The sequence below is a fragment of the Ambystoma mexicanum genome, chromosome 2p (genome assembly GCF_040938575.1).
Source record: "Ambystoma mexicanum isolate Mex_15411 chromosome 2p, UKY_AmexF1_1, whole genome shotgun sequence".
In the NCBI taxonomy this organism is placed as follows: Eukaryota; Metazoa; Chordata; class Amphibia; order Caudata; family Ambystomatidae; genus Ambystoma; species Ambystoma mexicanum.
Window position 1 is genome coordinate 367,893,574 of NC_090923.1, and position 18,731 is coordinate 367,912,304.

Here is an 18,731-nt window from a genome sequence, read left to right on the forward strand (position 1 = left end):
GAAGCGTAGTTAGTCCTAACGGTGTGTAAGAGGCATATATTTCCAACAAATGACATACTCAGTAACCGTCTCATGCTCTTTTAGGAAGGCCTTTTATAACTTTCTTTATTTTAGGCCATTAGTTTTGCTCCATTTATCGGGACATATACATGTAACACAGTTTGGGGCACATGAACGTGTTGTACTTTTAAAACATTTGACACTATTACCTGATTTTCATTTTAGATGAAGTTATTCGCAAACGACTTTTAATAGATGGCGATGGTGCTGGAGATGATCGTCGAATCAACTTGTTGGTGAAGTCTTTCATCAAGTGGTGCAATTCTGGATCACATGAAGAAGGGTATTTGTTCAGACCTTTGGAAAGTTTCACATCATATATTTAACACATTTAATACTTCGTATCTTGAATAGTACTATATCAGAAACTGATTGATGATCAGCCCTATACATATGACACTAATCAGTACCCTAATTGATTCCCATTGTATTTTTTATATATTCTGGCACTGTATTCATTCTCACTAATCGTTCCCGAATAGGAAAATCCTGGTCTCTCCACAGTGTGAATTCCAATTATCAAAATGTTTACGAGTTTGTTTGGATCTGCCAAGACTTAAAGGTTTTCTAGAGAACCGACAATTTAAGGGCTATGACAATAAAAGTGTTATTGGTTGGTATAATTCCTTTTTTTTCTTTTGTTTTACAACTTTGTACTAAAATTTGAAAGTATACATTTTTAATTCCACATACACTGCACTCAAATACAGCAAAATATATGGCTATTAACTAAAATGACAACAAAGGAAATAAATCACAGGGATTGCAAATCATTTTGAAAAACTACTCAAAATACCTACTGGACGGTGTTTGGTATGAAGCGTAGGAAAAATCCTTAAGCCTCTCTGTATGACAAGGTGCTCGAGGTGACAGCCAGTATTTCAATAGACAATGTTTAGCAATTAGACAAAAAAGATTAATATGTTTATGTACATTTTTGGAAGCCTTGCCTACATCCCGATGGAGGGACTTGGGGGGCCGGAGGTGGAATAGAGTATTTGGAATGGGAGTGATATCCAATAATGAGTCTGCAACTTGACCCCAGAACATCAAGGTTCATGTGTAAATAAATAAATGAATAAAACAAGCTTTCTGATGGGGGCGTGACTTGGCAGCCATAGAGTAGGCTGCATCTCCTAGACGCTCAGTGATCCGTGTTATGATCCGTGGCAGCGTGCGGTGCTCATCAGCTGTTTCCGGGCCCAAATGAACATTAATGGTGCATGAATGTGCCAGGACCTGAATGCTCGAGTCAGCTGGAGGATTGGAGCTGTGTGCCGAAAGTTTGATACTTTTGTATTCAGAGCGGCGGATCGGGACTGGAGGAATCAAAATGGCGGTGACATGAAACAATAGGAACCTCTGGCAGGATCGGAAGTGGAGCGCAACGCATACGAATAAGCTCCGGCTTGTCTCTGCAAGGAAAAGTTTGATATATAACTGGCAGCAGCGGTAGCGCACACTGCCCGACTGAAGTCCCCTTGCTCTTTTTCTGTTAAATGTACACGAGTGCGCTGGGTCTGTAATGAGGGATTGGAGACTTTGTATCAAGAGCCGCGAGTCATGTAATTGACATTGCACGGGCAGCGACGAAGTCCTCTGAAGACCCATACGAAGAGGAGCAGTGAAACAAAGTAAATAATAATAAAACTACCATGTTACCATAGGGGCCCTGGGGGCTGGCGTAATGCACCAACAATAGCTAGGGTGCGATCTAGAAAACACGACGTGTGGTTTGGAATCTCAGGGCTGCTGGCCCGATTAAACGGAATCGTTGACGGAACACACATGAGGACTGCAGGAAGCCCTATAAGTACATAGCATACATGTTGCAGACGACGGGCGGCCCGATGCAAGGACTGTTGGTCTGCCCCCCGTGGTCTGAATGAAGTAACGACGACCCGCGGCTCGACAACTTAAAGAGTCGGGTACTGTGTGCACGCGTGGGTGCACATCTACAAGAAGGAGAGGCCGATACATCCCAGTGCACCGGTCGCTTCGGCCTTAGAATCAGAAGACGTGCGGGAGAAGCCGCGGGAGCGTGACCTATGTGGAGCCTCCCCTGCATTAAGGTAAACCCTGCAAATGCCACGGCCTGGGGACGGCAACGGGTGTGTGGCCCGACGCTGTGACACTGCCCGGATTGTTGTAGGGGCGGCATATTGCGGGAGCGGCTGTCATATTGGAGGGTGTTGCCCCACACAGCATGACCACACAGCATCTGCTCCAGAACGGTCATGAAGAGCGGGTGGTAGTGAGATCGCATGGGAGCATGGCCACACCTTGAAAGCTGGCAATTGCACAGCCACACTAAAAGGCTGCCCGTGGCTACGTGAGGCAAAAGACGAGATCTGAGCGCCTGAAGTGCCTCGGCTCAACAAAGAGCGGGTTGTACATATTGACTTCAGACGCACTCGACACAAGATCGTCCCCTGAGAGAGACAGTCGGAGGCCCTAAGCAGAGTCGTACATTTTTTTTTTTTTAAAAAGGGTTGTGCCATAGCGCACATTGACCCCATAAGCAAGACTCTCAGAAAACAGGAGTTGCAGCCCCCCACAAAGCGGACTGGGACAGAGCGCAAGTGAAATACAGGCCAGGCAGTGCTACAGTAGGCCGAAACCACACAGAGGGAGCAGCGGGGGGGGCAGGGCTCGCACGCTGCTGAAGAGTTAGACCCCGATATAAAGGCAGGGCGGCACAATGTCGGTAAGAGGAGGCAAGGGTAAGCATCCCACAATGGACCTTTTCGCCAAGTCACAACAGACCCCCACCACCCCAGCACAGGGTGTGGTAGCCGTGTCCGTAGAGGCAGCTGCGCCAAGAGAGTATCACATGATCCTAACAGCCATCACGGAGTTGAAAACCTTGTGGGGAACAGCAATGGTAGACCTAAGAACCTCTCTGGAAACCAGAATATATGCAGTAGGGATAGAGGTCAACCTGCTGCGACAAGATGTGAAAGCGCTGGCGGAAAGAAAGAGCGACCTAGAGAGTGCTATGAAAACCAACACGAATACCAGCACAAACAATGCCAAGGAAGTCCACATACTGAAGCAACAGGTGGCCAACTTGTAGAACTGTGCGGAGGTGGCCGAGGGGAGAGCGAGACGTAATAACATACATGTGATCGGCCTGCCGGAGGGGGAGGAGATCCAAGACCCAACGGTCTATGTAGAGAATATGATTTTACAGGAAATAGGAGCCAGCAAGCTCTCACAAGAATTTCCAGTCGAACGGGCGTACAGGGCCCTGATGAGGAAACCACAACCCGGAGCCCTCCCTCAGGCAATCATAGCGAAGACCCTGAACTACAAGGACAGAGAGAAGATCTTGGAGTTCTTTCGCAAAGGTGGGACAATAAAAAGGGCGTCTGCAACCGTCACCGCATACCCTGATTACACCATGCTGGTGCAGAGACAATCAAGAGGAGACTGCGCACAGCTGGGATCAAATACATGCTTTGGTACCCCGCGAAGCTTAAAGTCTTACACAAAGGCAAGGCATATTTTTTCGACACCCCGGAGGAGGCGGCGACATGGCTGGATACGCAGGGCTGTCCGGAGCGGGACAAGCAGCAAAATCGCGAGGAACACGATACGTGAAGGGGATACACCATGCATGATAAAGAGACGGAGAGGGGGGGGGCCGGGGAAGAGACTGTAGTACAGATAACCGGGGCATGGCTAGAAAGGATAGTAACAAAAATTGTAATGTGGGACACTTGGACTTGTTGGACTAGAATACAAAATGCAAAGTAAATTGGGTAGCATTAAGCATGCGCAGTTTGAAGCACAAAACAGGAGCAGCAAGATGGAGACAACCTACCCCCAGGAGTTAGAGTAGTAGGATCGCCATTAGGGCGACATCTCCCTGCTGAGCCGTGAGTACAGGCTATTGCCGGAAAAGGGCTAGATGCGGGGGTGCCTGAGATCCAGGGATGGAGCTGGGCAACAATTGGGGAGGGAGTTGGGGTGGGGGGCAATAGGGGGAAGCGAGTTGGGGCTGGGAAGGGAGGTGGGAGGAAGGGAGGTTGGGGAATTTGAGGTGTTTATAGTTTGGGGAAGTTTATGTTGGGGAACGAGCCTACATGAAATGAAAATACACTTAGATATGGACTGCACTTGCGAAGGGAGGAGTGGGATCCTAACACATCATGGGGGACCTTAAAGTAATTACTTGGAATGTCAGAGGGCTCAATAGCTATCTAAAGAGGAATAAGGTCATGATGTATCTGCGTAGACGGAAAATAGATATAGCCCTGCTGCAGGAGACTCACCTCATACAAGAAAAGATGGAGATGATCCGGAAGAAGTGGAGGGGGACCATCGTAGGTGCGTCATATTCGGCCTATGCTAGGGGGGTGATTACCTGGGTAGCGCCACATGTCCGATTTCAGCTATTACAGTCCACAGTTGAACCAGACGGAAGGATGGTCACAATAAGAGGGCTGGTGGAAAATAGGGAGATTAGCATTATAAACACGAACGCCTCGAACCAGGACACGGCGGCATATTTTAGAACCTTGCGTAACAAACTCAGCACGTGCTTGAGGGGGGGGGGGCGGTGATCTGGGGAGGAGACTTTAATTGTGCATTAAATCCCAAGAAAGATAGATCAGATGGTAAAATAGATAGACCCACCCCAGCCGCCAGAGCATTGCAGTCATTGTTGACGGATTTCGGGTTCGAGGATGTATGGAGGACGTACCACCCACAGGAGAGACAATATTCGCACTATTCAGCTCCACAAAATGTACACACCAGGCTGGACTACATGTTCGCCACACAGGAGTTAATAACAGAGATAACGCAGACGGAATATAGAGCGAGGGTCCTCTCAGACCACTCGCTGCTAATACTGGGTTGGCAATACCGACCACCGAGAGCAAAGATACCGACATGGCGCCTCAGAGCGGAGGCGCTGAAAGATACCATTTTTAGGGAGAACATGAGAGAGGAAATAAAAGCTATTTGAGATCAATACTGGCAGCGTAGAGATGGCGGGCATGCTCTGGGAGGCCTTTAAAGTGGTAATGAGGGGGATAGCTATAGCTAAGTCCAAGGGACTACAAGGAGGGATCTTAGTCGAACTACAAGACACGGAGAAGGAGCTAGAAACAGCACTAAGAATTGTGCAATCTCAACTATAAAAAGTACATAGAGAGACAGCATGCATGCAGGCAGGGACAAACCAGGGAGGGCCCTGGCATGGCTATATAAGAGCGAGACCCCCAGACCCACAATCAGAACGATAACGAAGGATGATGGGCGCATAGTGGACACCCAAGAAGGAGTTAATCAGGAATTTGCAGATAATTACCGACTCCTGTATGGAGATGAGGAAAGTGATTGCAAGGAAATAGAAGAAACACTGGAGGACATATGACTGCAGATTAGCGCAGAAGAGCAAGAGGAGCTGGATGCTCCGGTTACTCTAGAGGAATTAGAAGAGGTAGTGAGGCAGCTGCCCACCAGCAAGACCCCGGGTACTGATGGACTCCCTAGCAAATTTTATAAAACCTACAAGGATGAGGTGCTTCTCCCGCTTTTAGAGATGCTGAATGAGGCATACAAAGTAGGAAGGCTACCAGAGTCCCTTAGAGAGGCGATTATCATACCACTTTCCAAACCCAATAAGCCTGGCCATGATTGCGGCTCATACAGACCCCTATCAATGCTGAATCAGGACAGCAAAATATTAACAGCGGTCTTGGCAAACAGAATGAGGAGGATCATTGGTAAATTAATACACCCCGACCAGACTGGCTATGTCCCAAACAGGAACATATCCAACAATCTTAGGCGACTCCATCGAGTCATAGAGCACGCAAATGAGGATGCGGGTGAAATGGCAATGGTATCTCTAGACTCAATAAAGGCCTTTGACTCAGTCAAATGGCCATGGCTGATTGCGGCCCTGGCCGGCTATGGAATAGGACCTGGGTATCTCAAATGGGCTATAATGTTATATAGTTAAAATAGGAGCAGTGATATCAGAGAGGTGGCAACTCAGTAGAGGCACCAGGCAGATGCCCGTGGTGTCCCATGCTGTATATTTTGTCCCTAGAGCCCCTGGCGATATACCTGAGGCAACAGTATGATATGATAGGCATCACCATAGGAGGGGAACCGCATTTAATTTCTTTGTACGCCCACAATATGTTGTTGCATTTATGTTACCCGGAAGAAAACCTCTAGTATGTTCTGGAAGTGATGGGGAGATTTGCAAGGCTGTCCGGTATAACCCCCAAAAATCATTTATATTTCCACTGGGCAGGTATAAAGGGATCCCAGATACAGATACCATGGGAGGTTAGCACGTTTCGATATCTTTAGAGAGATATCTACCATACGCTGGAAGAGGTACACCAACAAAATACTAAGGAGGCGATCCAGAAAATCGAAAATAGTTCTGGGTGAAGCTCCCTTTGGCGATGATGGAGCGAGGGGCAATGCTGAAAATGGTGGTCCTACCAAGACGTGTGCACTATTTTGGGAACATCCCATACTTGATATCAAGGCGATTCTTTGCTAGGATAAATGGCATATGCAGGGAATTCCTTTGGCATTGGACGAGGAACAGAGTGGCCCTTTGGAAGCTACAAAACTCACACGAGAAAGGGGGTATAAAACTGCCAAACTATGAAATCTATTACATAGCAAGCCAGCTACAATATGTAGCCAAATGTTTCTCTGAAGAGCCAACTTCAGAGTACAGGCTGTTCCGACTGGACTGTGCCCCATTCTTCCCAAAGGAAATGATGTGGCTGCCCAAATCGGATATGGAAGGGCGCCCAAGGATGATGATACTTGGGTGGGAGATGTGGCACAGGGCCTGTCGGGTAATGGAGACTCCATCCTTGTGTTCCCCGCATGTACCACTAGTGGCGCTGGAGGGAAAAGAAAAGCAACTAAGAATGATGATCAGGAAACACTGGGAACTGGTGGGGATAGCGACAATGGGCGACATATGGCAGGAGGGGAATGTAAGGGATTTTGAGGTGTTGAGGGAGGAAACCAGGTTACACACGGGCCAGTATATCACATACCATAGGGTGGTGAGGCGAATCAAGGAGACATGGTTCGAAGTAGTACTAGAAGAAGAACCGGACGCCACCATAGACACAATATATGACATAGCAGAAGGGGGACACAAAATATGTAGAATACATGAGCTGATAATGTCCAAAATGGGGAAGGAAGTGGTACAGCTGCGACGAGACTGGGAAGAGGAAGTGGGTGCCTCAATGAGTGATGGGATGTGGGAACGAGCCCAAGGGTACCACAAAAAAGTATCAAGAAATGCAAGGCTACAACAGATAAAATTATATATAACTCACAGGGCGTATATGACACCCCAGAGGATAGCCAAATTCAAAAGTGCGGGACGACAATCATGCCCCAATTATGATGAAGAAAATGCCGGAATGGTGCACATGCTCTGGTCATGTCCAGTAATTGAGAGATTTTGCGGTGAAGTAGCACATAGGCTGGCAGAAAAAGGGATGAAGATAGTGGTGGACACAGTGTGGGCCTGCTTGTTAGGAGGGTTTCCTAGACCACGCAAAATCAAGCATGTAAGTAAACTAAAAGACCTAGCGTACGTACTTGCAAAGAGGAGAGTTGCTATGGGGTGGAAGGCATGCCATAGATCACGAATAGAAGTATGGTGGAGAGACCTACAGAAATGGGGCGAGGCTGAAACTACAGTATGGCAAGAAGCAAGCAATTCCGGGGGGAGGAAGAGGCTGAGACCCTGATGGCCTGGAAACAACTAATAGCTGAGTTATTTGGGCCCACCCAAGACTGGTCAAGGAATCGGGATCCAACAGAAACCATGGAAGAGGAATCCCTATTACAAGGCGCAGAGATAGAACAGGAAGGAGAGTAGGCTCGAAAGGGGGGGGAGAGAACGGGAGAAGCAGTGGACATGATGAAGCGATGTATATCCAAAGTGTTACCGCATGTACTGCAAGTTTGGTTTGTGTTGTTTGTTGGAATAAAATCAATAAAATTGTTTAAAAAAAGAAAAGCTTTCGGAGCAGCACAACTTGAAATAATCACCGGGGAGTGATCCAAAAATGTGTATGGAAGAATCTCAGATTGGGACCATATCAGAAAAGTCAACAGTAACCATAATTTAATCTGAGATGACATGTTGTGAATTGTGTTGCCCCCACCTACATGAGATTTGACCAAGGACTGCACTGTGTTTCTGAAATGATTTTCAAGAATATAGGTTTTAAATGTTTGAAGTAGCACTTCAGTTGAGCATAAATATAGAACAATTGTTGGGGAGATTTTTCTACAGCTCTCGGGTGAGGGGTGTAAACCTTTTAACCAAATGGCAAGACAGGGCTTCCAACTGAAAGATAAACTGAACTCTCTAAAGGGTAGCTATGTCAGAGAAGTCAGGCTTCACTCAAGGGAGATGGTAGGATGTCCGTGTGATGCAGTGAGTCCCATTAGTTACCCGCCAGAGAATACAGCACACTGAAAATAAACACTTTATGAATTTACAGAGAGAGTAACTATAATCCTAATGAACGTCTTCATCCTATGGATTCCTCATCTATGATATCTATCTCCTAGCGCCACCTGCTCTTCAGAAATCTTTTCCGACGCAAAGGGGCCCAGCGCAGCTTCACGTTAGCTCTACCCGACGCCGATATGCACTTGCGCCGGACATGACGTTGTGGCCAGTATATATGGATGTGGCGTACTCTATGAGCTCAGTTGCTTTTTTCTGCGCACTCTGCTCGCTACTAGCACCACTCTTATTTAATTAATTTTACCAAAACCATTCTTGCTTAACCTCTCAAATTCGTTGCAGTACTGAATCTGACATGGTTTTCAGGGTTCAAATCCTGTGCGTAATGCAGGGGTGTCAACTGTCTGTAGCAGACCCGCACCGTATATGCCTTTACTGCCTTGGTAAAGGCCACGATGTGCAGAACTGTGCGTCATGGCAGTCGATGGAACCAAAGGCGCTACGAGAACGCAAAGCAAAACGGTCACTTTTCTCCGCAAGGAGAGAATGGACAAGCAGACCCACCTGAGGTCATCTGGTACAGAGCGGTACACTGAAGAGCAGTCCCCTGAACGGAAGGAAAAAAAAGCACTGCATGAGGTTGAGGTTTCCCACTGGTTCTTCATGTCATCACTGGTCGTACCCTTGAAGAGGAGGTGCCACTTCAAGGAAGGCCAGAAGGAAGAGGCTCTGCAGCTACCTTTACTGACCAAGTCCTCTTCACCAGAGGAATGCAAGGCTTTCCAATTGAAGAGGCTTGACATTTTCGCCAAGACCTCAGCACCAGCGACATCTGGCCCAACGCCTGTAGCCATAGCATCAGCAGTGTTGCCTTCGGCCCGACAGCTCTGGCTTAGCCTGCAGAACCCACCACGCTTGGAGGAGCCGGCTTGGAGACCGCAGTGCAACACGACGCGATAACTAGGAAGGGGTGCACCACTCTGACTTCGGACATCGGTCCCACTGCATATGGCCCCAGTCCAACGGCACCAGGGACGCCAAAGAGTTCCTTCCGCTCCCTAGAAGGGCATATGTGTCACATTTGGAGGACGTTTTTGATGAGGAGGGTGATTATGTCCCTTTCAGACTGGAACCCTTCCATTCCAGGGAGGTGCGAGACTTGCCAGAGGAGTTTTACAGGGAACATGGTGACTTACAGGAGGACTGGACAGCTCTTCAGAGGCTGACATAATGCCTGCTGCCACTCCTGGCAAATAGGCGGCTTTTGAGCGCCTAATGGCGATTGTGGTTGACACCCTTTGGCTGTCAGCTCCCTCGCGGCCTAATGTGCTACATTCTGGACAAGGGTCCTAAAAAGGAGAGCGTGTTGGCTTTCAGTCAGGCAATGCAAAGGCCTATGGTGGAACTGTGGTCCAAACCGGCGTCCGTCCTCACAGTGGTCCATGACCTGGCCAAGAAGCACAGGCTGGCCCCTTCGGACTTCTTATTTCTCTCTGCCCACACTTATTCAGAGAGGCTGGTGGTGCCTCATTGCCCTCGGAGGGAAAATAGTTGGATGCATGGGCAGGAAAATGTTTGGTTTTTCGAGCCTAGGTCTCGGGTGCAATAATGCCGCTTGTGCGCTGGTCAAATTCTTCTTTGGTCTCTGATCAGTAATAACGGAGGCGGCAGAGCACATCCCAGAAGGGGAGATGCGGCATGGCTGCCAGGCCATTATTAAAGATGGCAAGGAGGCCTCAGGTCAAATTTTGCAGTCTGGCCTGGAAACCGCAAGACTGCATCGCAAGGACGCTGTGCTTTTCTTGGCTGAAGATGTCCGGGTCCACCACTGACGTCCATGAGAAGCTACTGGACATGCCTTTCGATGATATGAACTTGTTTGGCACCAAAGCTGGCAAGGCGCTCCCAAAATACCAAGCCTCTAAGTGGAGGCAATACGTTAAACTCCCAGACCAAAGACAGGGAAAGAAATGAAACAGTTTCTAGGGCTGTGCAATTATTGCAGGACATGGGTTATCGATTACTCCACTTAGACCAGGCCATTACTGCAACCACTAAAAGAGGCTCAGAAGAATAAAACCAGTATCAAATGGACAGCCAAAATGGGTGACAATTTTGATGAACTCAAACATGATTAAGCACATGTCCCAGTATTAGCTATGCCCAATTACAAAAAGAAGTTTCATTTGTTTTCCCATTCAGATGGTAAGGTAATGACAGCTGTACTAACACAAAAGAAGGGACAGGGTGTCCTATCTCGATTTTGCCGGCATTCATTACTACACCATTGGAGGCAGAAAGGTGCTTTACTTCCTGGTCCTCCCAACATGGCTGCCGAAGTGCCAAGTGAAGGTCTAGTGTTGTTAGGAGGGCTGCTGCATGGTCTCCACAGCTCTGGCGTCAGGCACTTGTGGAAGAAGTGTTCAAGTACAGGTGAGACCGCAGGCAAGGCGCGTTGCTTCCTTCCCAGCACAACGCTCGTAAGTTTGTACATCTTTCTCTGCTTCCTTTTCTTGCTACACTTAGCTATCCATCTTTGACTCTGTCCTTGCTTACTGTCCCTCTTGTTCTTAGAGTGGTTTCCACTGACTCTTTCAACTCTGAATCGCACTTGCTCCCGGCCCCCGAACTCTAATCTCCTGCCAAAAGGTAAATACTGCCGTCTATGGAGGGGCCGGAACCAGCCTGCAGATGCGGAGCAGAGCATTCATTCTGCTCTTTCTCTCTGCAGCTTGCTTGTGCAGTTCACCGCCAGCTAGCAGTCTTCCATGGTCAGCGTATGGTGAATATCCGTTGTAGAGCACTTACTAAGAATTACCAAGACCACAACACACTCCAGAAGAACAAGAACAGGGTTTCCCCCCTAACCCTCCAAGAGAGTTTCCCTGCTGTTCCTGCAGGCTCCTTCATTTGCAGGTGTCGACAGGGACTACAGGGAAATTCTTGCTATCATCACTCTTTGCTGCATCTAAACAGGTTAGTCCATTGTGCATGAATGAAATAATACTCTATCTGAATTGGGAGTTGACACAGGGATACAAGCCACTGGTTTATTCCAGTGTATCACTAGATCCAGTAATGCAGGGACTCTTCCCATGTGAGCAAGCACTTGCTGCTGCTGCATTTGCAATTGTGAAAGCTTCCACAATTACAATCTGGTGCCCAGTCATTTTGTATGTGGAACATGCACTGTTAGCAATACTGGAAAGGACTGAATTAACTTTGACAACTCTGAGATCTTCAGGGTATAAAATAATACTGACAAACCATGCAATAGAGGTGGTGAGGTGCAGAGCAATAAACCCATCAGAGTTAATTGCAGAAACAATTGAGGAAGAACATTATGTACATGATTGCAAAGCATGCATAGACAGGAACGAAGGGAACCCCCTGGTAAAAGAGGACGTGATTGAAGGGAGAGACATGATTTTCATTGATGGAAGTTCAAATATTGACTAAAGTACAGGTCAGAGACATTCTGGTTCAGCAGTAGTGGGAGAGAAACGCGGAATACACAAGGAAGATAAATTGATAGTGTATTCACAGACACGATTGCCAGCACATTACTCGGCACAAGCAGCAGAACTAGTGGCGCTAATTGAGGCGCTAAACATGTCAGAGGGTCAGGCAGTTAAACATTTTTCCAACTCTGCATAAGCCAAATCCACTGTGCATTCAGGGCTGGCAAGGTGGGAAAGGAGTGGGTTCAAAAGAAGTGATGTTACAGCAGCACAGCATGCAGCATTATTGAGCAAGCTATTACAAGTGTTACCACTTCCAGTAGAACCGGCTTTAAAAAAGTGCAAGGGCCACACAGGAGGGCAAGCTTTCATTTCATTAGGTAATGAAAAATCAGACAAAGCAGCAAAAGAAGCGGCATTGCCAGAAGGAACATGTGTGCTTTTCCTGGCAAAGACGAACAAATACCCCTCATAGCATTGATAAAAACTAGAAAGGAATAAGATGCATTGCCAGAAAATTTCAGTGCAACCCCAGTTGCACAAATAGAATTGCAGGCAGAAGCACCAGATGATGAAAAAGACTTATGGAAGAGAAGGATGTTCTTTGTCCCACAGATTTAATTTGGCAGCATGATAGCACAGGAAAGGTGGTAATGCCAAACAAATTGTTGAAAGTGGCACTAGAAGATCTTCACTACCCAGGCCATGTATCGAAAAACATGTGGCTGCGGGGATAAGGCAAGACTGGTTTGTGCCAAATCTATATGAAAATGTTTCAGAATGTGTAAGTAATGGCATGATATGCCAAACATTCCGGCCAGGTCACACTTTAAGAGTTGTGTGGGCAACGCTGCAGCACCTTGAGGGGCCCTTCTGGCACTTGCATTTAGACTATGTTGATATAAAAAAGATGTACCTCGTACAAGTATATGCTTGTAGTTGTATTTTTTTATTTTTTACATTTATAAAGCGCACCAGGTGGCCCTAAGGCATTGTGGCACTGTTACCTTAGGGCTTACTTAGTTACAGGAGGGAAACAATCTGAACAGTGATGATAAAAACAGACCGGTAGCATAACAAGGACATTTACATGATGCTAAGCTTAGCACCTAAAGGTTCCAGTGTTGCAGGGGAACCAGGTCAACCATGGACCCTTTAGGTGCTAAGCTTAAAATCATGTAAATGTCCATTCTCATGTTGACTTGAGGCTGGTCCCTCTGCCCCTAATGACACCGACTCAGTGGTCACATTCCTGGTGAGGGAGGTGTTCCCGAGGTGGGGGATTCCAGATGAAATTTGTTTAGACAATGGGCAGCATTTCGCGAATGATGTTATGATAGAAATAATGGCCCTTCTGGGGCTAAGGCATACATTATGCATGATTTACCACCCACAAGCCAACGGTTTGGTAGAAAAGATGACTGGCCTGCTAAGAATGCGCCTAGCTAAGCTTAACCCAAATCCTGATACTAGGAGATTTCAACCTGGGTTTCAATGACCCCAATGATAAACAGGCCCTTTCTCTTGCTACGATCCTGTCCGAACACGGCCAAACCCAAAATGTACTCTCTCCCACGCACACAAAAGGACGAATCTTAGACTGGGTAGCCAATCTGAACTGCTCCACAACCATCAATAAAATAACCCCACAACACTGGTCTGACCATTACCTTATTGGTTTCTCATCTGAAATTGAGCCCATGAAACATAAAACTAATGATATGGTCCCACCTTTACCCACGAGAAGCAAAAAAGACATCACGACTGAGAAGCTACTTCCACTCATCATACCTACCTTGTCTACCATGTCCAATAATTCCGACCCTAGTGAACTTGTAGAAATTTTCAACACTATCATGACAAAAGCACTCGACACGATTGCACCTGTCAAAACATGTAAAAGTAAACAAAAATCACACCTTAACTCCTGGTTCACTCCCCAGCTAAAAGAATTACGACTTCAAAAAAGGAAATCCTAAGCCACCTGGAGACACTCCCCTACAGTCGAGAATAAAATCCTGCTCACCAATATTGCTAAGCTGTATAAAAAGGAAATCATCTGTACGAAAAAAAACACCTTCAATGACAGAATCACCCAGGCCAACTCTAATTCCAAAGAGCTCTTTACCATTCTGTGGGAAATGGAAAACCCTATCCAACCGGTAGACAATATCGCTAAAGACAAACCATCGTGCACCAGCGTCCAAAATACCATAGCCAACAAAATATCTAATCTGCAAACCAAAATAGCCAACAAAAAAGCTTCCTTAAGCTCCAGTTCCACTGAAACGCTCCTCACCCACTCCATCGATACACCATCCAATTCCCTACCTTTTCGATTTTCCAACGTCTCAATATTGGAAACTGAAAAAGGTTATACTATCTCTGAAGCCTTCCAACTGCCAGGGCGATAGCAGTCCGGCACAAATAATTAAGGATGCAGCTAGAGACTTAGCACCCTTCATCTCCCAGATCATCAATATTTCTTTCAATTCCAGTACAGTCCCAACCAACCTCAAACAATCCTGGGTGCTACCACTCTTAAAAAAAAAAAACCTTAGACCCAGCCATCCCCACTAATTACAGACCCATCACTACCGTCCCATTCTTACTCAAAATCATTGACAGGGTAGCCTACATCCAAATTCAAAACTACCTTGCGACCAACTGCTTACTCGACTCGCGCCAATCTGGTTTCAGACCCCAACACGGTACTGAAACAGCCCTAATTGACCTCAAGACACAAATCGACGAGTTGAAGGACAAAGGTAAAACAGCCATGTTACTCCTCCTCGACCTTTCAGCAGCTTTTGACCTGGTAGATCATGCAGTGTTATGCGATCACTTTTTTTTTCAATTAATCTTTTTATTTGATTTTAACAATAAACAAACATCTCAGGCATCTCAATTCACATCTTGTGTCATTCGTTTAGAGATGAACATAACAAACAAAGCATAATCAGGTGGGGAGGGACAATCAGGGGTGCTGTAGTTCTTGGGGGTGTTGTTTTGGGCAGTTGTCTTTCGCCATGAGGTCTAACTAGTCGATGTCTGCGGTGGGGCGCTTCTGGGGGTTCGCCTTTCCATCCGCTGCTCTTGGTTCCGAGTTGGCCTCACTCGGGAAGGTGAGTTCAGTGTGGGCTTCGGGGCTGGTTTTGAGTTGCATTAGTCGTATTTGTCTAGCCAGCGGAGTGGTTGTAGTTTCCTTGCCATTCCAGGGAACTGGTCCGCATAGTCTAGGAAGGGGGCCCAGGTGTCAAAGAACTTTATCTATTTCCCAGGCGGATGGCGGTTATTTTCTTCTGCGACTGCGATGTCCCAGCATTTGGCCCACTACAGGCTCACTGCAGGGCCCTCCGGATGTTTCCATAGTCTTGCTATGGCTATCTTTGCTGCTGTGAGAAGTTGTGTGCATAGGCTTCCCAAATTACCAGTCAGTGGAAATTGGCCATCCCCTGTGCTGCCCAGTAGGACAATTCCTGGGTCCCATGGAATCGTCAGGCCTGTGATCTGCTTGATAAGGTCCAGAATTTCCTTCCAGTATTTTGTGGACCTTGGGCATGTCCAGAGCAAGTGATACAGCAGCGTGCCTGTGTCTGCGCACCCTCTCCAACATTGCAGTGAGATCGCTGGGTTGCTCTTGTTCAGGGTCTCTGGGGTTAGGTACCATCTGTAGCAGGTTTTGATCGCCCCTTCCTTGTTGGTGACGCATTTCGAGCTCTTCTGTGTTCTGGTCCAGATGTGCCCCTATTCTTCCATTTCAATTGTTCTGCCGATGTCCCTTTCCCATTTTTCCATATAGGCCTCCTTTTGGTTGGGATCTCCTCTGTCCATTAGTCCGTATAAGGCCGATGTTTTCCCTCTCGGGGGAGGCGGTGTGAGCGTTTCTTCCAGCGCCGTTAGTTCTCTGCAGCCCTGGGATTTCATGGGTTTGTGCGAGAGCCAGTGTCGGATCTGCGCATAGAGGAATCTCTCTGTTTCCGGCACCCCGAATTTCCTTTTGCATTCTTCGAATGTTAGCGGGGATCCCTCCGCGTAGAAGTCTCCCACATGTTTCAGGCCTCCTGTTTTCCAGTGATCAAAATTATTGGCCGTCTTTCCGGGGGTGAAGTCCGGGTTGTCCCAAATCAGGGATAGGGGGCCTATTGGCTCCCACGGGTCCATCTCGTGGCTGCCCTCCTCCAACTCTCCACTGTGTTCTTGGTTGCGGTTAGGGGCCCCTCTTTGGGGGGGTCAATGGGTCTGACGATGTGTGGGAGCGCTTCTGGGGGGCTCCGGCACCAGTCCTCTAGTTTTGCCCAGCGAGGCCTGTTGGTGGTTAGTGACCAGGTGAATGCCGGGGAGAGTTGGGCGGCCAGGCAGTATCTCTCTATTTCTGGGGCTCCCAGGCCTCCCGCTCCCTTGCTCCTCGTCACCACCCTTCTGGCTATTCGCGGCTTCTTCCCATCCCAGATGAATTTCATGATGTTTGTTTGAAGCTTCTGTAGGTCTTTCCTGGGGATGGAGATTGGGAGGGCCTGGCAGTGGTGGATCACTCTTGGCACCATGTTCATTTTTACTGCTGTTATTCTTCCCAGCCATGACACCTCTTGCTTTTTCCATCTTATTAGGTCTGACTGGAGCTTCTTGAACAGCTGCGGGAAGTTCAGTTTATACGCCTCTTCTGTTTTCCGTGGTATCTTTACCCCCAGGTAGGTGAAGTGCGAGCTGGCCCACTGCATGGGGTGGCTGGCGGCTAATGTTTCTATCATGCCTTCTGGGGTGTTAATCCCCAGGGGTGTGGATTTTTCGGGATTGATGGAGAACCCTGAGGCCGCTCCGAAGGTGGCCAGCTCGTCCCACAGCGCCTCCAGGGATGACTCGGGCTTGGTCAGGGTTAGTAGGACGTCGTCTGCCTACAGAGCTATTTTGTATGCTTCCCCCCCCCCCCTCACCGTTAGTCTGCTTATTAAGGGTTTTTGGGGAACTCTACAGGCGAATGGCTCCATAGACAGTGCAAAGACGAGTGGGGATAGTGGGCAGCCCTGCCGTGTGCCCCTGGTGATATGGATTCTGGGTGATTTGGTGCCATTTATCCTCAGTGCCGTTGTTGGGTGCTGGTAGTTGGCCAGGGTCCATTTCCAGAACTTTGGGCCGATGCCTAGGTGCTTTAGGGCTTCCTCTATGTATCCCCAGTCCAACATGTCGAATGCTTTATTCGTATCTAGTGACAGGACTGCCATTTGTTCCCCTGTTCTGCTTGCTGATTCGATAATATTTAGGGTGCGCCTGGTGTTGTCGAAGGTGCTTCGGCCTGGGATGAATCCCGTCTGGTCCAGGTGGATCAGTTCTGGGAGGTATTTTGCCAGTCTGCTTGCCAGAATTTTGGAGAACATTTTTGCGTCGTTGTTTATCCCTCACTTTTAAATGCCTCAATAATGCTGCTCCACCCTACCTTGCTGCTAGACTAACCAGAAAACGACTCACTCACCACACTCGCTCATCTGGCCACTCATGCCTCAAAATTCCAAGATTCAGACTCACCAAAGCCGGCGGAGGCAGCTTCCCAGTTAAAGCGGCCCTCCACTGGAACGCACTCCCAGTCAGCCTCAGTGTAGAACAACCCTACACAAGCTTCAGATGCAATTCTCTGAACTGGATTTGCTCCAAGGACACCTGAAATCTGCCTCCCACCTGGACTCCCAACAACCGAGTACTCTCTCCATCCACCAGAACTCACAACTGCAGACTCTCACCCTGACCTTTCAGTCCCTAGCACTCTACATTCAGTAACCCATACCTTCCACTTATGTCACTACTATGTTTTATATCTGTCACCATTATGTTTTATACCCCTACATCGGCTTTGTACCAACACTGTCCTACGAACCGTTTTGCATTTTATGTACCTACTGCATTCTGTTATGACCTCTACTTATCCTTATACTATAACCAAGCTCCAAATCTTCTTGTAACTGTTCGCCCGGCTACCCGAGCGTTTTGTGCGCATTATCAAATAATAAACAAACAAACAAACAAATGCTTGTTAAATCCTGGGTGCACTGCTTGCCTCTTTGACTTTTCGCTTTGCGCAATTGTCCTGTAGGAGATCACCATCTCACTCCTGATGAGATTGTAACAGGGTGGAGAATGCATGTGCCTATACCTCTGTCACGTACAATCTCTGATGCTCAATCATCTTGTAGCATTCTGGGGGGAGAATTTGATACGTTCTCACAGAACTTTCCAAAATCATTTCACTATATATCCTTGCAGACAAGGCCGAGAGCTCACACAGAGCAGACGAGTGATCAAAAAGGACAATTTCCGCAAGCGGCACTTCTCTACGCAGGAGATAAAGTATACGTCAAAAATCACACTAGTAAGTGGAAAGAAGAGTACTTCACTGGGCCCCACACCGTAACCGATTCAGCACCAACGGGCGTAAAGATTGAGGGCCGGCGAGGATGGGTCCACATAACCGATGTGCACAAAGACATGACCGGTGCCTCTCATTGACAAGAGGAGCAGAGCACAGCATAATGGGAAGTATTTGTGAACTTTCATTAACGTTTTTTTCAGCACTCAGGATTTACAAAAAGCCAGCAAAAGAGGAAGGAGAGAATGTTTTTAAAGATAAAGTAATTATGAAAAGACGACGGAAATCAGATTTCTTTGGAGTGCGATAATTTTAACATGTCTTAGTACAGGATTAATATTTTTGGTTTATTTGATTTTAA

At 47.4% G+C, this 18,731-nt stretch overlaps 1 protein-coding gene across 1 annotated transcript in view; it reads left to right on the forward strand.

Annotated features, from left to right (window-relative positions):
- Positions 1-18,731, forward strand: part of THOC7 (THO complex subunit 7) — a 1,450,279-nt gene that overhangs the window by 222,482 nt on the left and 1,209,066 nt on the right. The window contains exon 2 of the mRNA XM_069643715.1: positions 226-343. Coding sequence (XP_069499816.1) covers positions 226-343 — 118 coding nt within the window. The remainder of the gene's footprint in view (positions 1-225; positions 344-18,731) is intronic.